The sequence below is a fragment of the Microcaecilia unicolor genome, chromosome 4, assembly GCF_901765095.1.
Source record: "Microcaecilia unicolor chromosome 4, aMicUni1.1, whole genome shotgun sequence".
NCBI lineage: Eukaryota > Metazoa > Chordata > Amphibia > Gymnophiona > Siphonopidae > Microcaecilia > Microcaecilia unicolor.
Window position 1 is genome coordinate 288,595,401 of NC_044034.1, and position 25,518 is coordinate 288,620,918.

A 25,518-nucleotide genomic window follows, 5' to 3' on the forward strand; every position below is an offset into this window, starting at 1 on the left:
TATTTTCCGCCTTTCTTCTTCATTTCTTGCTCTGGGTCCTCCGCAGACTTGACTGTCCAGTGGATCCAGCTTCTGCCTATTTTCTTCATCCATGTGCAATTTTCTCCTCTCTTCCTTTTCCCTCATCTCATCTCCTTCCTCACTCTTCCTTCCCCTCCATCCATGTCCAGCATTTCTTCTCTCTCCCTTCCCTCTCCTCCATCCATATCCAGCAGCCTCCTCTCTCCTGCCCTTCCCTCCATCCATCCATGTCCAGCAACCCTCCTCTGCCCCTGCCCTCCCCTCCATCCACCCATGTCCAGCAACCTTCCTCTCTCCTCTTCCCTCCCCTCCATCCACCCATGTCCAGCAACTCTCCTCTCCCCTCCATCCATCCATACCCAGCAATTCTCTTCTCTCCCCTGCCCCTATCCATCCATCCCCAGCAATTTTGTTCTTGGCTCTGTTCCCTCCATCCATCCATTCCCAGCAATTCTCCTCTCTCCCCTGCCCCCCACCTCCATCCATCCATCCATCCCCAGAAATTCTCCTCTCTCCCCTGCCCCCCACCTCCATCCATCCCCAGCAATTCTCCTCTCTCCCCTACCCCCACCTCCATCCATCCATCCACAGCAATTCTCCTCTCTCCCCTGACCCCCACCTCCATCCATCCATCCATCCATCCATCATCCCCAGCAATTCTCCTCTCTCCCCTACCCCCCCACCTTCATCCATCCATCCCCAGCAATTCTCCTCTCTCCCCTGACCCCCACCTCCATCCATCCATCCCCAGCAATTCTCCTCTCTCCCCTGCCCCCCACCTCCATCCATCCATCCATCCATCCATCCATCCATCCATCATCCCCAGCAATTCTCCTCTCTCCCCTGACCCCCACCTCCATCATCCCCAGAAATTCTCCTCTCTCCCTTGCCCCCACCTCCATCCATCCATCCATCATCCCCAGCAATTCTCCTCTCTCCCTTGCCCCCCACCTCCATCCATCCATCCCCAGCAATTCTCCTCTCTCCCCTGACCCCCACCTCCATCCATCCATCCCGTGACTCTCCTCTCTCCCTTCCCCTCCCGCTCCCATCCATGTGTCCAGCGATTCTCCTTCACCTCCATGCATCCTTCCCTCCCATTCCACCTGCCCGCCCTCTCTCTGACGGCAGCGCTTCCAAGACGCTGCCTACCGCCGCCACGATCTACCTCCTCCCTCTGTCTCACTCTCAACAGCAGCGGTAGCGATTCAAACACGCTACCTCCTGCTTCTAACCCGGAAGCGTCAGAGGAGACGCTTCTGGGTTAGAAGCAGGAGGCAGCGTGTTTGAATCGTGACGCTACCGCTGCTGTTGAGAGTGAGACAGAGGGAGGAGGTAGATCGTGGCGGCAGAGGCAGCGTCTGGGAAGCGCTGCCATCAGAGAGAAGGAGGCAGATGCAGGATCAGCGCTGCCTGCTCCCTCCGCTCCGCTGCTGGGTGGGCCTGAACGGCCCACCCAGGCCCACCCGTGGCTACGCCCCTGTTTTCAGAGGCATCAAAGAAAGCTAATTATCATTTTCTGTTGCTTCTTTCATTTGCAGAACAATATGGCACTTAAAATATTTCTAGATTTGTAGGGAGATATGGTAGCTGTGTTAGTCCACTTTTAAAGGTAATCAATAGAAATAGAATAAAATAAAACATATAAAAGAAAATAAGATGATACCTTTTTTATTGGACTGACAATACATTTTTTGATTAGCTTTCGAATTTTACCTTCTATTCTAGAATGCTGCCTTAACTTACATCACTTTAAAGGTCAAACTAAATCAACAGGGATAATTAAATCTCAAACAAAATGCCAGCAATGTCCAAGTATAAATAGTTCAAATTTTCCAAATTCAGTTCTAAATAGCACAAAAGTATTTCTTGAAGTCTTAAATATTTATTTAATAATTTCCAATGATTTCAGAACATATTCTTTAACAAACACAGCTCTCTTCTGTACAAATTGTTTTAAAATGTTCGGTAGTAAAATCTCTTCAAACTTATGCACATTATGGTGGGGGTGTCCGTGCTCTGCGTAATGTGAAGGTAAGTTTGAAGAGATTTTACTCAAACATTTTAAAACAGTTTCTACAGAAGAGAGCTATGTTTGTTAAAGAATCCTGCTTATAATCGAACGAGAAAAACGCCCAAGTTCCGACCTAAATCGGGAGATGGACGTTTATCTCACAAAAACGAATAAAGCGGTATAATCGAAAGCCGATTTTTGGACGTTTTCAACTGCACTCCGTCGCGGATGTGGACAAAATTGATGGGGGCGTGTCAGAGGTGTGGCGAAGGCGGAACTGGGGCGTGGTTATCTGCCGAACAAAGATGGGCGCATTTCACCGATAATGGGAAAAAAGTATGCGTTTTTAGCTAGAATTTAGGACACTTTTCCTGGACCCTGTTTTTTCACGAATAAGGCCCCAAAAAGTGCCCTAAATGACCAGATGACCACTGGAGGGAATCGGGGATGACCTCCCCTGACTCCCCCAGTGGTCACTAACCCCCTCCCACCACAAAAAATGATGTTTCACAACGTTTTATTTTCACCCTCAAATGTCATACCCAGCTCCCTGGCAGCAGTATGCAGGTCACTGGAGGAGTTGTTAGGGGGTGCAGTGGACTTCAGACAGGTGGACCCAGGCCCATCCCCCCCCCTACCTGTTACAATTGTGCTGCTTAATGCTTATTAGTCGTCCAACCCCCCCAAACCCACTGTACCCACATGTAGGTGCCCCCCTTCACCCCTTAGGGCTATAGTAATGGTGTAGACTTGTGGGCAGTGGGTTTTGAGGGGGATTTGGGGGGCTCAACACACAAGGGAAGGGTGCTATGCACCTGGGAGCTCTTTTACCTTTTTTTTTGGTTTTGTAAAAGTGCCCCCTAGGGTGCCCGGTTGATGTCCTGGCATGTGAGGGGGACCAGTGCTCTACAAATCCTGGCCCCTCCCACGAACAAATGCCTTGGATTTATTCGTTTTTGAGCTGGGCGCTTTCATTTTCCATTATCGCTGAACAACAAAAACGCCCAGCTCACACATTGTTGAATAAAACATGGGCGTCTATTTTTTCCCAAAATACGGTTCGGTCCACCCCTTCACGGACCCGTTCTTGGAGATAAACGCCCATGGAGATAGGCGTTTTCGTTCAATTATGCCCCTCCACATGTTCTGAAATCAGTGGAATTTATTAAATAAATACTTAAGACTTCAAGAAAAACATTTGTGCTATTTGGAACTGAATTTGGAAAATTTGAACAATTTAAACTTGGACACAGCTGCTGAGCCTTAAGATTTGCAAGGGGAGGGGGTGTGCATGGGGGAGGAGCTTGGGCTCCCACTCCCACACATAACTTACAGAATGTTGTATGTTACTCTCATCCCTGCCATATATTTATTTCTCTCTCCTACTACTACTACTAGTAATCATTTCTATAGTGCTACTAGATGTACACATTATATGCAGGTACTTTCTCTGTTCCTAGAGGACTCACCATCTAAGTTCTTGTACCTGGGGCAATGTACATAAGTACATAAGTAATGCCATACTGGGAAAAGACCAAGGGTCCATCAAGCCCAGCATCCTGTCCACGACAGCGGCCAATCCAGGCCAAGGGCACCTGGCAAGCTTCCCAAACGTACAAACATTCTATACATGTTATTCCTGGAATTTTGGAGTTTTCCAAGTCCGTTTAGTAGCGGTTTATGGACTTGTCCTTTAGGAAACCGTCCAACCCCTTTTTAAACTCTGCTAAGCTAACCGCCTTCACCACTTTCTCCGGCAACGAATTCCAGAGTTTAATTACACGTTGGGTGAAGAAAAATTTTCTCCGATTTGTTTTAAATTTACTACACTGTAGTTTCATCGCATGCCCCCTAGTCCTAGTATTTTTGGAAAGCGTGAACAGACGCTTCACATCCACCTGTTCCACTCCACTCATTATTTTATATACCTCTATCATGTCTCCCCTCAGCCGTCTCTTCTCCAAGCTGTATAGCCCTAGCCTCCTTAGTCTTTCTTCATAGGGAAGTCGTCCCATCCCCGCTATCATTTTAGTCGCCCTTCGCTGCACCTTTTCCAATTCTACTATATCTTTCTTGAGATGCGGCAACCAGAATTGGAGGGTTAGGTGACTTGCCCAAGGTCACAGGGAGCTGCAGTGGGAATTGAACCCAGGTTGCCAGGATCAAAGCCTGCTGCACTAACCATTAGGCCCCTCCTCCTCTCCTACATCTCCCCACCCTGATTGTGCATGGGAATGTGAGCATGTCCCTAAAGAACTGAGAGGCAGAATGGGCAGATGCATAAAGAACAGCATGTCATGAAGGAAGAGGAGGAGGAAAAAGAGAGAAGGGTCAGAGAGATCCAGAATGAATAAAGGACATGGGCTCTCTCTCATAATCATGTGACTCAGTTGAAAGAGGGGTCTAGACAGGAGTGTCTTGAGCAGGAATTGAGCCATGTGCGACACACACCCTAGCGACCTTACCCCGCCCAATACACTACAGCCACTGTAGCGGAAATAATAGGGAACAATTTTTGTGCCCCAGTCTCCCTTGTGCCCTGTGCAGCCACACCACTCGCAAAGCCCTTGGGATGGCCCTGGGTACAGGGACAGGGGATTTTATCAGCAGTAATGACTTGGATAATTGAGGGCTGTGCTATGATCATTATAATAAGTCTCTATGAGCAGACCTTCTCTTGTCATTTTCTGAGGTGGTGTACTTGTTGCTCAGGATATCATATGTGTTGCCTTTCTGCACAGGTGAGCAATGAGAGGAATGAGGAGAAAGTGAGAGGATGTGAGGTGTTAGCTGGAGATCTCACCCCAGAGATCAGATGGCAGAAGCGAGGCATTTTAGGTGTCAAGGAAATTATCAAACAAGAAAAGCAGAAAGCAGAAGATGAGAAGAGGAAGAAGGTAATTGTCAACTGGCTGAGGGTTGTGGATAATGAATAAGATAGTCTCTGAGAAAGAGTGTATGAATTTAATATGTTGCAGGATCTGTTTGTGCTTTGGGTTTTTCATGTTGGGTTAAAAGTCAATCTCCAGGAAAGAGTTACTGGGGTAGGAGTAGCAGGTGTTGTGGGGATTCCACCTCATCTAGGTCAACCCAAAGAGACTGAACCATCTCACTGCACGCAGGGAGATGTAGTTCCGATTTCCGTAAGAGCTACATTTCCATGCATGCAGTGGATAAGTACCATACTGGGACAGACCGAAGGTTCATCAAGCCCAGCTTTCTGTTTCCAACAGTGGCCAATCCAGGTCACAAGTACTTGGCAAGCTCTCAAAACAGTACAATACATTTTATGTTGCTTATTATAGAAATAAGCAGTGGATTTTCCCCAAGTCCATTTTAATAATGGTCTATGGACTTTTCCTTTAGGAAGCCAGCCAAGCCTTTTTAAACCCCACTAAGCTAACCGCTTTTACTACATTCTCTGGTAACAAATTCCAAAGTTTAATTACACGTTGAGTGAAGAAATATTTTCTCCAATTCATTTTAAATTTACTATTTTCTAGCTTCATTGCGTGCCCCCTAGTCCTAGTATTTTTGGAAAGAGTAAACAAGCGATTCACGACTACCCGTTCCACTCCACTCATTATTTTATAGACCTCTATCATATCTCCCCTCAGCCGTCTTTTCTCCAAGCTGAAGAGCCCTAACTGCTTTAGCCTTCCCTCATAGGGAAGTCATCCCATCCCCTTTATCATTTTCATCGCCCTTCTCTGTACTTTTTCTAATTCCACTATATCTTTTTTGAGATGCGGTGACCAGAATTGAACACAATATTCAAAGTGCAGTCGCACCATGGAGCGATACAAAAGCATTATAACATCCTCCTCATTTTTATTTTCCATTTATTTCCTAACAATACCTAACATTCTATTTGCTTTCTTAGCCGCCTCCGCACACTGAGCAAAGTGTTTCAACATATCATCAGTAAAACTAGAACTGGATCAGCCTTGTCAAGTTGACTTGGGTGATTTGGAACCCTAGGGCTTTGAAAGGAAATGCTGGAATAGGAGATGGAGTTATTAGGATAAGGTGCTGGGGCTTGAGTTAAAGAGAGGGAAGTAATTCCTGAGGCAGGTTTTATAGATGGTGGGAGGAATTACTGGAGCAGGAAGAAAGGGTGAGGTAGGAGTTGAGGCTGGGGAAAGAGTCAGCGTGTAGGAAAGAATCGCTGGGGCAGGCCTTGGAAATACAGGGAGGAGGTGCTGGGACAGAACTGAGAATATAATGTTTCACCTCGGTTCCTTGCCCACCTCATTGATAGATTGAGAACTTCAATAACTCACTGATCCGTCTGGAAAATCTGGAGGATCTGCAGAACATCATTCGTGTAAGAAGAGATAAGAAGAAACCAAGGATAAAAAAGGAGCCTGTCCCCCCGAAACCTGAGCCCCAGGAGATTGTGAGTATCCAAATCCTTCTGAATTTATTTGTTAATTTTCTTATTCAAACAAGGAACAAAAGCAGCTCATACAGTAAAACATATATAAAGCAGGGAGTGTAAACAAAGCATTAGAGATCAAGAAGCTCCATCCCCAGAAAAGAGTGAGTGCAGTACCCCCCCCCCCAACTGCTTTGAGCATGTTTATTTATTTATTGTTCACTTATATCCCACATTTTCCCACTCATGCAGGCACAATGTGGCTTACAAACATTAAATAAAATACAGAATAGGAAAACTTAGAAGAATATACAAGGAGTATGCAGGGGGAGAAGCATCTAAAGGGGTGAACTAGCAGGGTAGGAGCCAGGGAGGGTGCATCAAGCAGCGGTATAAAGTGAGGAGTAGGTCTTGGCAAAGAAGTAGGTCTTCAACCACTTCTTGAAGAGGGCGTGGTCCGCTTGAGTTTTAAGGTGTTGCGGGAGAGAATTCCAGTGCTTAGGACTCCAATAGCGGAAAGATGAGGCGAAGATCCTCTTGTACTTGACACCCTTACAGTTTGGGAAGTGAAGGTGGAGGAAGGAACGAGCAGCAGGATTGGCATTCCTGGGCGGGAGGTCGATCAAGGGAAGTGTTTTATAAATTTGAAAAGTAAATACCTAAAGAAAATAACCTGAGTCTCAGGAGTATCCAAATCTTCCTGAAAAACTATCCATTAGAAGACAGTGTGTCCCCCCCCTGAAACCTAAGCTTCAAGAGACATTGTCAGTGCTCCCCAAATCTGGGCCCCTGGAGACTGAATGTAGTGTAGCTCTAAAACACAGGAAGCAGAGAGCAACCAGGTCACCCTCATATCCCAGCCCCAAGGTATGAGTTCTCTGGAGGTGATGGGTGACTGAGAAATAGTGTACTTTTAGCTCAGCATGAAGTAGGAGTCTTCATTACCATGGTGTCTGTGGTGGGACTATAGTTCTGTTTCTGGTTTTTTTTTGTGTACTCTCAATCCCGTATGAACATCACTATTGCTACTACTACTCCTTATCATTTCTATAGCACTCCTAAATGTTAACAGTACTATGTAAGCCACATTGAGCCTGCAAATAGGTGGGAAAATGTGGGATACAAATGCAATAAATAAATAAATAAAATAAATAAATAAATACACTTGAACATGGCGAGACAGTCCCTGCTCGACAGAGTTTACAATCTAATTAGGACAGACAAACAGGACAAATAATGGAAAAGGGAGTTACTAAGGTGTAAATGATAAAACATGAGTACTGAACAAGGGAGTAAAGGTTTGGAGTTAAAAGCAGCATCAAAAAGCTGGGCTTTTAGCCTCGAATTGAAGACGGCCAGAGATGGAGCTTGATGTACTGGCAATGGAAGTCTATTCCAGGAATATGGTGCAGCAAGATAAACGGAACGGAGTCTGGAGTTAGCAGTGGACAAGAAGGGTACAGATAAGAGTTACTTACCCAATGAATGGAGTTCACGGGGAGGAGTGTAGGGGTACTGAGGAGCTGCAGAGTGAATGCACTTGTAAGTCATTAAGAGGAGTTTGAACTGTATGTGGAAACGAATAGGGAGCCAATGAAGTAACTTGAGGAGAGGGCTAATATGAGCATAGTGTGACACTGGCGGAATATAAGTTGTGCAGCAGAATTTTGAACAGATTGAAGGGGAGAGAGATGGCTTAGTGGGAGACCTGTGAGAAGCAAGTTGCAATAGTCTAAGCGAGAGGTGATAATAGTGTGGATAAAGGTTCAGATAGTATGCTCAGAAAGGAAAGGATGAATTTTGAAACGACAGGTTTTAGCAGTCTGTTGAATATGTGAATCAGTGTTTCTTATCATGGGATCTGTTGCTGTTCACTGCAGACGGAACCAGTGGATGTGCCAGAGTTTCTGATGGCTGCACTGGAAGATAGAGTCCTTTTGGTAAACAAGTACCTGTCCGATGGGGGGAATCCCAATGTCCATGATCAGGTAAGACATATGGTAGAGATCGCAATTAAACCCATACACCTTTAGGGAAGGGAGGATACCCCTGCTGTGCCTGATCTCACAACATTTAAGGCAGTGGCATAGCCACAGGTGGGCAGGGGCCCACCAACTTAGAAATCAGGCCCAACCAACACAGCATCACATACTTGCAGTAGTTGGCGAGGATCCCCAAGCCCTGCCAGCTGAAGACCTCCTCTAAAGACACCCAGAGCTTCCTTCTGCAAAACTTGGCAGTCAGTGCCAGCACCCCATGCATACTTAGTTTTTCCACATGTGTGAAAACTGAGCATGTGCAGGAATGCTGCTGCTGCTGCTGCTGCCTGCCAAGATTGGTAGCAGGGAGTTCTGGGTGCCTATGGGGGAGGTCTTCAGCTTGTGGGCTTGGGAGCCCTTGCCAGATCAGGTGCTTATATTTTCAAGAGAATTGGGCAGACTACTGGGGGGTGGGGGTGGAGACAGACATAGCCACCAAGAGGGGGAGCAGGGGGGACAAAGTTCTCCGGGCCTCCAAGAGGGGCCCGGCGCTGTAGTCACACCCGCCCTCTGTGGAGGGGGGAACTGCGTCAGAGACCTCGGGGGTGGAGGGGGGAGTGGCGACAACCTCGGGGGGCAGCGGGGATGGGGCCCCATGGGCGGCCTTGCCCCAGGCCCAGCCCAGTCTCTCGGCAGCCCTGGAGACAGAGAGGACATTTTGTGCCCACCCATTTTTCCCATAGGTCCACCCAAAATTTGCCGTTTGTTACGCAACTGATTCAAGGAGAGGGAAACTCCCTACTGCCTCTGATTTCACACACACACTACAAGGAGGAAAGAGAACCAGCACAGTAAGTGATCTAATTCAGGTGGATAGTGCTCAGTAATGTGCTCTGCTTCATGCACTATCATAACATAATGTAGCCCGGGTCTCACCTGGTTCTAGTTCTGGTCCCGGGTCCATAAAACAGTCACTGATTATTCAGGCCTTGCTTATCACAAGTGAGCCTTCAGACAAACTCCAGTTGAGCTGGGAGTGGGTCAATGGTCCAGAATAGTGATCTAGGGGTTTGACAGACACTTTACCAGGCAGGATTCCACCCGCTCTTCAATTCAGGAACCACTCTGCACCAGTGGCATAGCCACAGGTGGGCCTGGGTGGGCCGGGGCCCACCCACTTAGGGCTCAGGCCCACCCAACAGTAGCACACGTTTAGTGGTAGCTGTGGGATCCCAAGCTCGGCCAGCTGAAAACTTCCTCCAGATGGTAACGAAAACGCTACTCTCCATGATAGCGGCACCTGCTTATGTTCAGTTTTCAGCGCATGCCTGCTGCAGACTGCCAAGGTGGAAAGAAGCGTTTTCCCACCAGCTGAGATATTTTTTGGGTGGTGGTTGAGGGGGGGGGGGGGAGGAGGAAGAACAATTGGTGCCCACCCACTTCTTCCCTAGGCCCACCCAAAATCTGTTGTCTGGCTACGCCCCTGCTCTGCACTTCAGGAGGTTTTATAAACAAACTTAACTTTTATTGAACTTGGCTGCAACAGGCAGTTAGTAACTTGAACTTTTCTTCAATACGATCCAAAGGTTTCAATCCTCAAACAGTTTTAGTGTCAAGACTATTGATATCCGGGAGACTCCATTGACTCCAGCCCTTTCTCACAGGTATATGTACAGGGAATTCTTAACTTGGGCTATTTACATATAGACAAATTCTCCTGTCCATGTCAATCCTGGTAGCCAGGTGTCAGTTTTCAAGGGCTATATTTCTCCTACTCTCAATCTCTTCTCTTCTATCAGGCACAGACCACTTTAGGGCTGTCCTCCTTCCATGAGTGCACCTCCTTGAGTCACACCCTGACCTTGAGCAGATGCTTTTCTGCTCTAAGTCCCGCTCCTGGATAGGACTCCCTAATCCATCCCACCAGAGCTCTTACTCCTTCTCCAGTTATTGTGAGAAAGACAATAACTGCTCCTTAATTTTTGCCCAATTGTAAATGACGTTCCAAGATCCCCCTTTTCCTTCCTGGTCACTTGGCATGGGCTTGCAGGCTACCAGAGATCACTAGGTACCCTTAGTGAGAGGCAAATCCAAGGACATCTTCCCGCTCAAAAGCTCTTTTATTATCCCTTAACTCCACCTCCCTTGTCACTCTTCTCTCCAGGAAATGCTCTGCACTCCATAAACCTTTAAAGCTTATGTATTAGCGACCTCAGCGGTGACTCGTTTCATATGAGTATACAACTCATGGCTCGCCTGACTCTTCATTGGTCACAAATACTCTTTTTGTAAATAGCAGGTTCTATTTTTTCAATACTGCATTATATTACTTTCATTTATTTCAATTTCTATTAACTTTATTTAAATGACTTAGCTTATTAGCTTGTGTGTTGAAACTCCCAATCCGCTGCCATCAGACCCTGGCATGATTTCTGAAACATATTTGTCTTCTACATAGAAAACAAAGTTTAATATTTAAAAGTATCAATGAAGTTTTGAAACTGTAAGTTTTGGTGCAAAGTCCATGGGTAGTTTTACCCCTGGGCTGTGCACCAGTTCTGAAATGGAAAGTTTGGGCATATTTTCCCTTGAAACTCTGCATAGTTTTAGGCAGCTTTAGGATAGACAATTTTCACAAAGCCCTTTTATTTGCCCTCCATGGGGTAATTCTGATCCTGGGTGTCTCCAGTTAGGCTGAGCACCATTTACATAATGGTACCTGTGTGCCAAGATGCAGTTATAGAATATAGTCACAAAACAACAAAAAAAGCAGAAGATGCCCCCTGAACAAATAAGCAAGAACCAAAAAACAAAAAAGGGGGGAGGGGAACCAAAGATGTTCCAACACAGAGGTATTTATTAATAGCAAATCAACTCAACATAAATATATAAAAAGATTCCATGCAGTCCTATGTTTTGGAGCTGTATGCGCCTGCCTCAGAAGTCTAAATACTTCAATCTGAGTCCAGTGTACCAGGGATGTAGCCAGACCTCAGCGGGAGGGGGGTGGGGGGTTTCCAGAGCCCAAGGTGTGTGTGGGAGGGGAACATTTTAGCTCAAAGATGACGACCTTCCCCTGCCACTTTCGACCCCCCCCCCCCCCCCCCCCGCCGCCACTACAAGGTACCTTTGCTGGCGGTGGTCCCCAACCCCCACCAGCCTTAGTCTTCTTCAGCGCCGGTCTCCGGCACGTTCGCTCACTTCGCTGATCTGTGCTGCGAGTCCTGACGTCCTGCACGTTCCCCCCAGCGCTGAAGAAGACTAAGGCTGGCGGGGGTTGGGGACCCCTGCCAGCAAAGGTACCTTGCGGCGGCGGGCGGGAAAAGTGGCGGGTGAGGGTCAGCGGGAGGGGTGGGTTGAAAGCGGAGGGCCCGGACTAAATCTGTGGGGGCCTTGCCCCTGTGGCCCCACCTAGCTATGCCCCTGCAGCGTACAGGCCAGTCCTCCACTTACAGCACTGCCACTGGGGGGTGGAGGGGGGTGCTGTTTCACTATCACATTTTCAGTAGTGAGGGATTGGCAAGCTCTGCAGGACTCCAGGGAACTTGCCTGTCTCTAGTGACTGAAAACACAATATTGAAGCACCTCCCCCGACTGGCAGCACTGCAGTTGCAGGACTCCCGCTCAGCTTAAATGGAACAGTGGTACAGTCCAAAAATCATAAACCATGGTGTGTGGTTTATGTTTCTTTCAGTGCAGGAATTGGCGATTCTCCATTATCAGTTAATTGTCATGTTTATACCTGACTGCATTTTGGTGATTTTTATTAGTACTCACCCATGAATTGTGATTTATCCATGTCTCTTTTTGGACTGTACGCTGGACATTTCTTTGATATCAACTCGGACTGAAGTATGTAAACTCCTGAGGCAGGTGCGTATAGCACAGAAACACAGGACTGTGTCAAGTCTTTTTATATATTTGTGCTGAGTTGATTTGCTATTAATAAATATCACTGTGTTGGAACTTCTTTGGTCTCCCCCTTCCCCTCCCTTTTTGTTTTTTCGGTTCTTGTTATAGAATATAGTTGCATAAATCAGCACTGGTGCATCTCAATTTAAGCACAAACATTTATGTCAGGTCTGTGACTGGCATAATTGTTAATGCCTAAATGTGGCAGTGACAAATGTTACTTACAGTATTCTCTAAGTTATGTGTGTAAATGTTGGTCCCACCTCTGCCCCGCCCATGCTCCTCCCCTGTGAATACCCCTTACAATTACACGCTAAGCATTTTAAGCACATAATTATAGAATAGCAGTGGAGCACTCTACTGCCATTTATGCCAGGGAATGGCAGTATGTTATAAATTGAAGCCTGCAACTGGCACTTAACTTTAGATATCCTGTTACACAATGAGGGTCTTATGTCCAACAATGTGTTTTGTAGGATTGTTCTTGGAGAGGTGGGGTCATGATGATTGATTACTTCAATTATCAAAATATCATGGACTGGGGGAATGATCTGTGGACTAGAAAGTTAAGTGAGGGGTTGCAAGGCTGAAGGTTTACCTAAGTCATTGTTCAGGACATACCCAACCAACTGGGTGTTCAGGAGAGCCACCATGAATATTCATGAGATAGATTTGTATACAGACTGTGTCTCCCAGCATTCTGCTACACCCATCTCACAGCCAGATGCACTAACTCCACGGAAAGAGCCCTTCCCTTACTGATCCCTTAGCGAATCGGTAAAAAACAGGCAAGCATGAAGGAAATCGCATGCAAATGAGCTGCTCGCTGTTAGCTCATTTGCACGCAATTTCCTTCCTGAGGGGAAGCCAGTCGGCCAGCTGAGCATGCACAGAGCAGCCAATCGTTATGTTGGCTGCTCTGCGCATACCAAAGACGGCTTCAGACACGTCCTCACTCTCAAAAAAAAAAAGGGACGCCCCTGATGAGCACTTGGACGTTTGTTTCTTCAGATTCTGTGATGAGCGTCCTTCTCTTGGACGTGTTTTTCTTATGTGCCCGAAATGACCACTGCTGGAGAGAATCGGGGATCAGGACGTGCAAGGACGTCCAAATCAAAACTATTTGGACGTCCTTTTCGATTATGCCCTGCCAGGTCTCTCTCAGCCAATCACAGCGCGTTTAGCTAACACCAGTGACAACCAAATGCGCTGTGATTGGCTGAGAGAGACCTGGAGGGGCATAATCGAAAGGGCCGTCCAAATAGTTTTGATTTGGATGTCCTTGCACGTCCCGATTCCCGATTCTCTCCAGCGGTGGTCATTTCGGTTCGGGCACCTTAGTCGTAAGAAAAATGTGTCCAAGAGAAGGACGCCCATCACAAAATCTGAAGAAAAAAAACGTCCAAGTGTTTGTCAGGGACATCCTTTTTTTTTTTTGAGTGAAGGACATCCAAGTGTTAGGCACTTCAAAGGACGTCCCTGACGAGCACTTGGACGGGTTTTTTTTCTTCCGATTTTTGTGATGGGCGTCCTCCTCTGCATGGGTCCCACTCACAGCAGCCCCAACGAGAGGTGCAGACCTCCCGTTAGGTTTTCCACAGTGCATGGGGTTGGAAACAGTAGTGCATCGCATTCACATTATAATAGTAATTAGCTCATTTGCATTCCGTTCTCGTTAGCTGCTACTGTGACAGGAAAATGGCTTGGGGAAGCCTTTTGTGCATGTCCTGGTTTACTACTTGCACGCTAAACCGGCTAGAACCAGTTTAAAAACCACATTGATGGCTCGTTAAGTTTAGTGCATCTGGCTCTCAATAAGAAGAGGTATTGGAGTGATATGGCTCACATCTGTGCTGTGCCTGTGTTCAGCACTGTATGGTTTTTTTGGGGGGGGAGGGGAGTGCTAGTGTCCTGTACAGATAATGTGTCTTCATTCTGCAGTTTCTGTGTACCGCATTACATCGCGCCTGTCTAAGGGGTCACCGGCAAATTGTTGAGAATTTGTTGAATGCAGGAGCAACGCTGGAGCCGAGGGACATGGTGAGTGAGGCTAGGGGCCCATAGTTACTGAGAATCCCCCTTCCACCTGCACTTGTATGTAATCTGAATGGATGAGGTTGGCACCAGGACACTGTCCTCCTACCTGCAGTGCCTCTCCTAGCTCTTTTGACGTCTTTTAACTGTGCTTTTCAGAGTTTGGTGACGTGGCTTCCTAATCAGGTTGGACTGTACTTTTCTCTATGCTGATACAACGTTCTTATTTCAGAAATCACCATAGACACATGTTACAGGGACTCCTGAGGCAGACCTTAGTGGCCGAAACACAATTCGTATGGAGTCCAATTTTTAGCAATAAACTTTTGAGGAGAACTCTTTGAGTCCATCAGACTCCTTTTGTCATCATCCTTGTCTCCTTCGCTGTGTTTGTTTGCCTAAATTACCTGTGCGGAGACTCTTTGTTCTTCTGTACTTGTCGTCTTCTGGCTTCGTATATCTGGAAGTCAAGATAATACTGAAACCTGCTCTATGTGCGGTGATAATAAGGTCAGGATATTACTGAGCCACACCTTCTCTCCCCTTCCCCTGTTTCTCACTGTGTAATCCAGACATGTGAAGCTGGAGTGACGGTATAACAGACACTCACGCCCACCTCCCTCAGTATGAGACTGGCTTATGCTGTTCCTGATACTCTGCTGCAGTCTGTAATTTCTTATGCTTGTGTTTTCATAGCTGGGAGGTACACCATTGCATTGGGCCTGCCGAGGCGGGCAGCTAGAGATTATCAAACTGCTGCTGAACAGAGGAACAAAAATCCACCACAAAGACAAGGTGAGATTGTACGGTTTACATCCAGTGCTGGGAATGTTCCTGTCTCAGGAGGGTGAGGCAAGAGAGAGTATGAATGAGGGGCAGAGAGACTGGAAAGAGAGAGACAGAGAGGACTGGAGGAATGAGAGATGGGGTCAGGAGAAAGGAAGGGAGAACTGGAGAGAGAGACAGAGAGAGGAGAAGGATGAGATTCAGAGATACAGGGGAAATCTTGGGATGGTGTGTGGCACTGCTGCTGATTCTGCCCTCATACCTGTCACTAACTGTACCAGTATCACAGCACAGTCTCCCATATTCCTGATCCTAAGCACAAAGATAGAGTCAGATCACTAGAGGTTGTACTGTTCCCTGACATGTAACAATGCCACCATACTCACTAATATTTTCTCTATAAACATGTCTGTCTATTTATTTATTTAATTTATTTATTTGTTACATTTGTATCCCACATTTTCCCACCTATTTGTAGGCTCAATGTGGCTTACATAGTACCGGAGAGGCCTTTGCAGGCTCCGGTGTGAACAAATACAAAATGGTGTTGTGGTTGGGGGCAATGTCTCCAAATGAGTTAATTCTATGTATTACCATGACAGGAATGAACCTCACCTCTAAGCCAGAGCATGTGGAGTATGATTTCAGTCTCTCAAATTTACTGCTAATGCTCATTTCCAAAGATCTTCCTTCTGGATTTCATAAGATGTAGGCGCCTGGGTTTCATTAAAGAATACTAATGTAAATAGGAATTAACTAGCCTAACACTTAGGCTTAAACCAGCCATAGAACTGGCTTCAGTGTGAGGGCCCAAGTGTGATAGGGATGAGTGTGAGAGCCCCACCCATGATCCTCCCCTGTGCATACCCCTTCGCAAATCCACATTATGAAAGTTAAGCGGGTGTTTGGTACTTAGGCGACATTAATAATAATAATATCATATATCCTGGTACTAAATCTTGCAGTATCTTAAATATCATAATACAGGCTTTAAAGTGGACTCTACCTTGGATCGGAAGCCAGTGTGCTGCAATCAGCAATGGGGTGACCCTGTCAAACTTCTGTGTAGTGTAGACCAATTGAACTGCTACATTCTGCAATGTCTGCAATTTCTTCAGGATTAATTGCGAACAACCCCCAAAAAAGCACACTGCAGTAATCTGACTCTGGACTAAGGCCTAAACAGCCAGTCTAAATTGCAAAGGGTCAAAACAGTGTCTGATCCATCTTAATCTTTTTAAAATGAAGAAGATTTGAGATGCTGATAAGGATCCAAGATGGTGACTGGAGCAGTTATGCGCTTTTTTGAGCTCCTGAGCCTCTGTGAATAAGCCAAGCGTCTGGAACTTTGCCCCGTGCTGGTAATGGGGAAAAGAAAGGGAAAAACTAAGGCTTTTGCCTCCTCGAGCCTGGTAGAAAATCCCACCACACGTCAGGCTACTTTAGAGAGCTTCGGAGTTCGAACGCAGGGAGAGCCGACACCCGCTTCCAATGGGTTCCGCAGTTCTTGAGGCGGACCGCAGCATCGAGCGAGTTTCACTCAGTCCTCCCTCAAGCGTAGCTCCTCCAAGACCCGGAAGCAGTTTTGCGACGACAGAGATGCATCATGCTGAGGCACCCAAAGTGGAACAAACTTCTCCTACTGACCAAGGAGGACCCGTCGCCACTTCGTCCCCGGGGATTTCAACATCGAAAGATAGACAAGCTACTCAGCCCTCCTCTTTTCTTACCCAGGGCCCTGCTTCCAGAGGGAATGGAGGTTTGAAGAGACCAGCTGTGGTGACAATGGAATCTCTGTGGGATGCAGGTCAAGGTTTGAACTCTTCCCTTCTGTAAGTTTCTAACTCCTTTAAGGGAGAGGTTTTGGAGTTAAAACAAACTTATCAGCCTCTGTCTGGTAAAATTGAAGTGCAAGTAAATAAAACTGATTCATTAGAATGTGAAGTTAGACAATTACAGAACTTGCCTTCAGTCATCAGAGAAAGAGATAGTCAAGCTCGTAAGCTTGAATATTTAGAAAATCAAGGAAGAAGGAACAATTTGAGATTTCTAAATTTTCCTAAATCACCGCTTATTCCAGCATTGGATATGTTGAAAAAATATTTTTGTGAAATATTGGGTATTCCGGCTGAGGGCTATCTGCCCATAGTCAGAGCCCAATATATAACGGGAATTTCAAGACCTTCACCTGAGCAACCTCAACCTGATTTAAACTTGACTGAGTTTTTGGAAAGCTCTTTAGAAGTTAGAACGAACTACCCTTCTGGTGACTTTTGCCTTAGAGCCAGACAGAAATAATATTTTTTGTTCTTATTTTCATTACATGAATGCTGTTTTTTGGGGATCTAAAGTCCAAGTTTTCCCTGATCTAGCTAGGGACACGCAAAAAAGAAGGAGAGAATTCTTAAAACCAAAAGTTCTCAACCTAGGTGGAGCATTTGTGTTAAAATTTCCCTGCAGATGTTTAGTGTCTCTAAACTTGATTAATTATGTTTTTTTTACCCAAAGAAACTGCAGGAATTGATTAATTCTAAAGAAGGTGTAAGTGATGTTCCCTTAGTTGCATCCACTAGTTCAACTATGCTGTATATTGGCTGCGAGTGTTTGTTTGCCCTCCACTTCTCCACTGATTAGGATGTAGTTTCCTTTGTTCTTTCTTTTTCCTGGTATCTGGGTCCAAATATTTGTGGACAAAGTTGATGGATAATTTCTATAGAATCATTTTATTCCTTTTTTTCTTATTTAGTGCAGATATTGCTAATGCATTTATGTTTATTATGTGAATGTATAATTAAAATTCATAAATTAAAAAAAAAAAGAAGGTTTGAGACTTCCAGCAGAGTTCACAGTCAAGATGGCCATCAATCCTTAGAGCTCCACACTTCATCCTCCTGCCGTACACCCCCAGTTGTCCCCCATGGCAAAATCCCCGAGTGCCAGACAGTTTCAGATCCCAGGCAATCCAGCGGGGGGGGGGGGGGGGGGGCGCTGATGTTGTTTTTAGAGGCAATGCAGAGCAGGAGGAAGGCTTGGGGTTGTGAAGAGCAGCTGGAGCTCTCCAGAGGAAGGGTGGTGTGGCTTGAGTCCGGTGTGCCAAGGGTGACTTCCTGCGCCACAGTCGAGCCTGGAGATAGCGACAGAAGGAAGTTAGTGGGGAGCTGGAAGACCACAATACTCGAGGCTGAGAGAGGTGTGGGGGACCAGCAGTGGCTGGCAGCTTTCCACTGGCACTGTATCAGGCAGCAATGAGTCTGTGAATCTGCCCTTTGCAAGGAACTGTGTGGGGCCTGGCTCCTGCAACCTGAGGTGCAAGCAACTAAGGGAAGCAAAAAAAAAAAAAGGAAAAAACGGTTTTGTGGGTTTTTTGTTTTTTTTTTGCATTTTCATTGAATTACTGCAGGACTGACAAGGACAGTGGTCTCAGGGAGTGGATACCAGTCTGTGTAGTTATATCTTATCCCAACCTGAAGCTTGCCTGGAGGTCACTATTCAGGTAGAAGGCACAGTAGCACAGAACGAGCTGAAAGGAGGTGAGGAGTCATTATCCTAAACCAAGGAGAGGGCCTCAGTGAGACTTTCATTGCCTGGCCCCGGAATACCAGTTGAACTAAAGGCTTTGCACCACTCCTTTTGGCGGCCTAGAGTGGGACTCCATTTGCTGTGCGGAGGGAGCAAGATCTGGCCTGTGAACATGGAGTCTATCAGGACCATCAACATCCGGGATTCATTGGCAGTCATCAGTCCCGTCTCCTTCTACTCGTAGTACCATGCCTAAACAACTTCGACCAAAATCCCTGGTCTCTATAATGCCACCAAATCTGACACTATGAGTAAGAGTCCATGTAGCCCGGCTCAGGTGCCTTCCCTGGCCCCTTCTACAGCTCCCGGTGCGACAGGGCATTCCAAGACTCCAGAAGCTATGTGGGACTTGGTTCTCAGAGGAATTAGGGGGGCCAAGATGGAAATAGTGGACCTAGTGGTGGCACATTTAGAAGATAGAATTGAAGCCCTTTCCACCCATTTGGATTTGCTCGAGTCTCGGATTCTGGCATTGGAAGTGGATGAGATGGAGGAAAAATGCTTTAGAAGCATGTTGCAAAAACAAGTGGACTACCTGATAGATAAAATAGAGGATCAGGAAAATAGGAGCAGGAGATCTAACCTGAGGATCCTTGGAGTCCTGGAAGGCAGAGAAAGGAGAGATCCTGTGACATAAGTTCAAAATCTGTTGTGTGCCTGTTTCTCTGAGACAACTGCATCACCGAAGTATGAAATTGAGAGGGCTCATAAAGAGCTACGGGCCTCGGCTGGAATCTACGTTTCCCCCAAGGGTCCTGGTGGTCAACTTATTGCACTATCAAGAAACAGAACTAGTGCTTCAGAGAGCAAGACGATTGAAAGTTTGTACTTATGATCAAGCGGAGCTCCAGATTTTTCCAGACCTCAGTCTGGAAACCTTATGGAAGCACAAATAACTCTTTCCATACAAATTGGAGTTACAAAATAGGGACCTGCAAATGGGGTTGTGGCATCTGGCCAAACTGGTGGTGATGGTGAACAGCAAGCGACGATTCTTGTCTACCCCAGAGGAAGCAAAAAGGTTCATCTTGGAGTTGGATAAAGAGCCCAAAGATGCTTCCATGGCTTGACCACAATGGCCCCAAAGGGGCACAGGGCATGCCATCATTCCAGTTCCGGGTGACTTACGCCTGCCCCAGAAGAGACCAAACCCTTGCCCGGGAATAGTCACTTCCCCCCTCCCCCCCTTTTTTTTGTAATAGAGAAGCAATGGCAGAGAAAACTCTCACAACACCAGAGTCTTTTGGTGATGAGGGCCCCTCGACGATGTGCAGTGTTCAAGCACAGTGTCGCGTCACACCATCACTAAACAGTGTCTCAGCAGTATGATAATGCCACATAAAGAACTTCAGTTTTTGCTCTGCCTTCTTCCGCTTCTTCCTTATTTATGTCATCACATTTTAATTTTTTTATAAATATATGCACAATCCTAGAACAGCAAGGGAAAATTATAGCTCCATCCCTCCCTAGTAGATTCACTGCTGTTGATGTGCTTTCCTTGCAGTTATGGAGCACAGCCCTGCATGTTGCTGTTCGAACAGGACACTGTGACTGTGTTGAACATCTCATCGGATGTGGAGCAAATATCAACACACAAGACAAGGTACAGTCTTTGTCAGCTAATCTTATGGTGGTCCTCATCTGGGCCACATTTCATTGATGCTATTCAAGCCATAGTATTTCTAAGGCTTAGGACCGTCTTATACACATTCCCAGAAATGCTGTCAGTTTACAGTTCAAAGATCAGTAGATTAGTCCAGTGCCCTTCCAACACAAAATTGAACAGCCCATCATGCATATGACAGAATGGAATAGATTGTCAAGCCTGAGATGTGTTAAAACATCCAGAGCCAACATCTAGCCCCATGATCTCTCTAACACTTCTAACTGTGATACATTATGAACACGGCATAGGTAGGGTGGAATTCTCAGGTGTAGAGATGAAGGTATCCTAGAGGTTACATTCCCTCTCTACCTTGACATACAACAAACCCTTTATTTCCTCTTCACCATGGCTTGGAACAGTTACCTGCTTCCCCAATATTATGACATGGAATAGTCCCCCCTACCTAACACTTTGTTATGAAATGGAAATATTCCCTCTCTCCCCCTCCAAAATGAAATGGAAAAGTCTCTCCTTTCTTATGCTGTGGAACTGTTCCTGAGTTCCCCCTTCAGCATGACACAGAACCATCTCCTTCCTCCATCTTCTAGCATGACTTATAACAGTCTCATGCCACTCCACTTAATATACCATGGAACTGTCTCTTTATCTTTCTAGCATGATTTTCAATGTTCTACTGGACATTCCCCCAGCTATCAGACCCTGCTCACCTATTTTGCATGATGTGGAATAGTCCATTCCTCTACAAAAAGTAACAAAACAGAATCCAGTATTTAAAGACATGTAGTTGTTTCCTAACTGACTGAATATTCGATAATATATGTGAAATTTTCATTTAGATTTTGTTTTTCATTTGACAGGAAGGTGACACACCAATACATGATGCTGTCCGGCTTGGCCGTTTCAAGGCTATGCAGATGCTGCTCATGTATGGAGCAAACCTCAGCATCAGAAATGAGGTCAGGCTTTCTTCTCCCGTCTGCTCCCTGGGCTTTCTGGAACTCACTTTTCTGCTTTCCTTCCTTCCACTGTTCTCCCTTACTTCTCAAACTGACCACATCCTTCATCCATTTGTTCTCCTGACTTCTGTTCTAAATCTTCTTCTCCATACTTAAGCCTTTGATGTATGTCCTTACCTCTCTCCTCCCTACCACTCCTTTTTAACCTCTTCTCTCAGTCACTTCTCCATTTTGAGTTTTTCCATCTCTCATCTTTCCACTCCTTCTCCATCTTACACACTTTCATATGTTTTTGTACTCTTGTATCTCATCAACCCTCTCTCTTCAATTCACCATCCATTGCTCACTCTTTTCTGTTCTCTCTATCTCTGGTCTCTGTCATTTTTTTCCTAATCTTGTCCTCCATCTACAACTTTCACCTATGATCACCCTACCTCTACATCCAACACCTCACTATGCTGATCAGATCCTTCATCTGTCATCCTTCCATCTTTCCTATTTATTTCTGCTCCCTGACCTCATTTTTCATTTCTCAGTCGTTTGTGTATCTTCATACCTCTGTTTCTCATTATTGCCCTCATGCTGAGCATATCTTTCATCTATGCATTGTCCTCCTTACTTGTGCTTCTCATCACTCCTCCTTCCTGACCTTGTTCTCTCTTTCTCTCTCACCCTTTTATCCATTCTTTTTCTGATACTCATCACCCTTATTTCTTGACCTTATCTTCTATTGCTCACTCTTCCATCTGTCCTCTAATCTCTATCACCCAAACTCATCCTCTGTCTCTGACCCATCTATCTTCTTTACCTTTGCTCCCCATCATCCCACCTTCACAATTTCATCTTCTTCTTGTCACCCTTCCATCTGTTCTCCTTATCTGTGCTTTCTAACACCCTTATTTCTAACCTCATTCTGTCTCTGACTCTTCCATCCATTCTTTGTATTTCTGCTCATCATTCCTCCCTTCCTAACATTATCTTCCTTCTATCACCCTTACATCTGTTATCCTTACCTCTGTGCTCTGATCTTAACCACTATCTCTGACTTTTCCATTTATTTTTACCTCTGCACCCCAATACCCCTGCTTCCTAACTTCACCATTCATTTCAATAACTCTGCTCCCCACCAACTTCCCTTTCTGCCTTGCACGCATAGACAGTGCTTCTGACTTTCATTACTTCTGCTATTAGCTCCTCATGTATGGTACAGCAAGGAATTGTAGGTGAAATGGCACTATTTTGACTAAAGGTTCCAGCATGGCAGGAGCAATTAGACATCACTCTTGTCTGGAACACTTTCCTCCTGCCCTAGTGTAAGGGTAGGGTAGCAATCCATGGGGGGAGGGTGACTCGGGAGCATTAGAGGAGTATTTTTTATGATTCAGGTAGAGCTGGCGGTTGGGTTGGTTGTTGGGGGAGTATTTTTCCTTTATATGGCAGATTGACTCTGCCCATTGCATCCCCAGAATGCACCATGCAGAGCAGGGCACCACCATTTTTCAATTTGGTAGTACTGGAGGCATGAGCAAGTAGGCATCACTCTTGCTTCTAAAGGTATAATGGGAGAGGGATCGGGGGCACATGCACTGTTCCTTCTAAGCTGAACAGGAGTCCACCAAATGCATTGCTGTTAGTTGAGGCTGGTGCTTCAAGACTGTGTTTTCAATCATTAGGGATAGACAGGGTCCCTGGAGTCCTGCAGAGCTTGCCTGTCCCTCACTATTAAAAATGAACCCCCTACTGGTAGGACAGTAGGTGGAGGACTCTTGCTTAGCTTAGAGGGAACAGTGGGTGTCAATAGACACCAGGGATCATTTTTTGTAGTCAAAGGGGGTGGGGGGGGGGGGAGGGTGCTGCTAGACACCGGGGAGTGGGGGGAAATCTGATGTCAGACGCACCCAAGAAACTTGATCAGATCATTCAGCAAGCAACGCCGTGCAGCCGAGAAGTGGACTTAGGCCGTCGGGGGTTGTGTTCCCCTGTCAGCACAGGTACGCTACAGCGGCGGGGGAAGGTTTTCTGTGGGAAGGTGGGGTCGAGAGGGTCACAGCAGGGGGGTCCAGGGGTCAGTAACGTGGAGGGGGGGTGTTGAAATCGGAGGGAGGTGGGAGTCTGGAACTCGGTGGGAGGGGCATGAGGGGGCCTTGAACTGGCAGGGAGGGAGGGAGGGAGGGGGGTTGATACGCCGAGGAGGGGGCGTTGGTGCGCCAAAGGGGGGCTTTGGTGATGCGCAATGTGGGGGGGGGGCTCCTGCTCCTTATGTCGCAGCCAATCTGAAGTCTCCTTTCCGGTGACGTCAGCCTGGCTTCGGAGCTTAGCTCAGTAACTCCAAAGGAGCCACGGACACAGGCAGGCCCATTAGAACGTTGGAGGTGAGAATTATTATATAGGATTTTCACAGTAAAGGTTCAGGTTTTGCTTTCATTTCTTATAGTATGCCTAGGATTTACTTGTGGTATTCACTTGTTACCAGCTCCAGTCGCAGCGCTGCCTATGACTCATTTATCAGTTGCAGTGCCGCATCTGATAGTCTGCCTGTGTTTACATTGGTTGCAGGAGGGCCTTACCCCAGTGGAGATGGTGAAAGACTGGCAGACGGGCATCAGGGAGATTCTACAATCTTGTGCAGACAGATGGCACTCGGCACCCAGAAACTAAAGACGCTGGAGATCTCTTTTGGGGTCTCCTTGCAAGAAACTTGGCATTCCATTCCAAGGTGTGATCTTCTCCTCCATAGTACCAAATGTGTCTTCATCCTAATCCTGACTCAGTGATCAGAGGCAAGAAAGACCTCAGCTTTCTCAGTATTTCTCTGGAAATCCTCAGTCCATGCTCAACTCAGATACCTCCTGAGGGGTCTCTGGAGTGAATGCTGTTGAAGGCAGCTGCACTCGCACTCACATTCATGTTCCTTCTGAGAGCTGCTGCACAGGAATTCACAGTGAATGTAGACCTGAGTGGCAAACCAGTGAGAACAGAGGAGCTGCTACTCCCACTCATCCCCAACCTCCCGACCATTCTAATTTTTCACCCACTTGCCCTAATCTCCTGACCATTCTTAATAAATCCCTATCTACATCTCAACTCCTGACCACTGCAACTTCTGCCCTTCTCTTATTAAATCCCTACCAATCCCAACTTCTGATTATTCTCATCCACCCACTAACCATCCCCATCTCCAAGCCAGTCTCATGTACCCCTTTAACCATCCCCAACTGCCTGCACCTCGCACTGGCTGTTCTGATCACTTCCTATTCATCCCTAAATCCTGGGCACTCACAACCCATCCTTCATCTTCCTGTCACTCTCACCCAGCACTTACCTATCCCACCTCTTGAGAGCTTTCCCCATCCATTATTTTGCTCTTCTTTCCTCTTCCCTCTCCCATTCCCACCCGACATCTTCCATCCACTATCATCTACCCTAATTTCCTGCTGCATTCACCCACCCTCACTCCCAGCTGCTTGCTACTTTCACCCAGCCCCCAGCCAACATTCCCAGCTCCTAACTTCCATCCTAACCCTCCTTTATCCCCTCAGCACTTCACTGTTATCTCTTGTCTCCCCAGCATTTTGTGGCATAAGAAGGAAAGGCAGATGAAGAAATAGATAGTGATGTGAAACTAATTACCACTGTGGTGAGAATGGAAGTAGCTGCTCAGAGTGCAAGGCAAGGGATAAAGACAATATTCATTGCAGGGAGTCACAATGAACCCAGGCTGTGAAGTGGAAGTTGATGATTTCTACAGATTTGTGCAGAAATGGGATATGAGTACATCATTATTTCAGTGGACAGTAAAGGGTAATAGTACCCTTTTTTCCACAGGTAAACCTGGTTTTTATTAAAATTAGAGCATTGTATGCATGTGAAAATGGGCAGGGTAACAAAAAGGTACATTATTTTCCATGCGAGTTGGCCTGTTCGGGGGTGTGATTTGGGCAGAGTCACAAAAAGGGGCATAATCGAACGGGGCGCCCAAGTTTTCCTGAGGACGTCCTCGCAGGACGTCCCAGAGAAGGGGCGGGGAAACCGGTATTAGCAAAACAAGATGGGCGGCCATCTTTCGTTTCGATAATACGGTCGGGGACGCCCAAATCTCAACATTTAGGTCGACCCTAGAGATGGTCGTCCTTAGAGACAGTCATCCCGGGTTTTCAGCGATAATGGAAACCGAGGACACCCATCTCAGAAATGACCAAATCCAAGCCATTTGGTCATGGGAGGAGCCAGCA

The 25,518-nt window shown here is 46.4% G+C and overlaps 1 protein-coding gene across 1 annotated transcript in view; it reads left to right on the plus strand.

Annotated features, from left to right (window-relative positions):
- ANKRD23 (ankyrin repeat domain 23) overlaps positions 1-25,265 on the plus strand; it is a 38,534-nt gene extending 13,269 nt beyond the window's left edge. Inside the window, exons 2-9 of the mRNA XM_030201656.1 lie at positions 4,777-4,932; positions 6,297-6,434; positions 8,294-8,401; positions 14,246-14,344; positions 15,035-15,133; positions 20,208-20,306; positions 21,188-21,286; positions 23,843-25,265. Coding sequence (XP_030057516.1) covers positions 4,777-4,932; positions 6,297-6,434; positions 8,294-8,401; positions 14,246-14,344; positions 15,035-15,133; positions 20,208-20,306; positions 21,188-21,286; positions 23,843-23,944 — 900 coding nt within the window. The 3' untranslated portion in view covers positions 23,945-25,265. The remainder of the gene's footprint in view (positions 1-4,776; positions 4,933-6,296; positions 6,435-8,293; positions 8,402-14,245; positions 14,345-15,034; positions 15,134-20,207; positions 20,307-21,187; positions 21,287-23,842) is intronic.
- Positions 25,266-25,518: the final 253 nt, after the last annotated feature.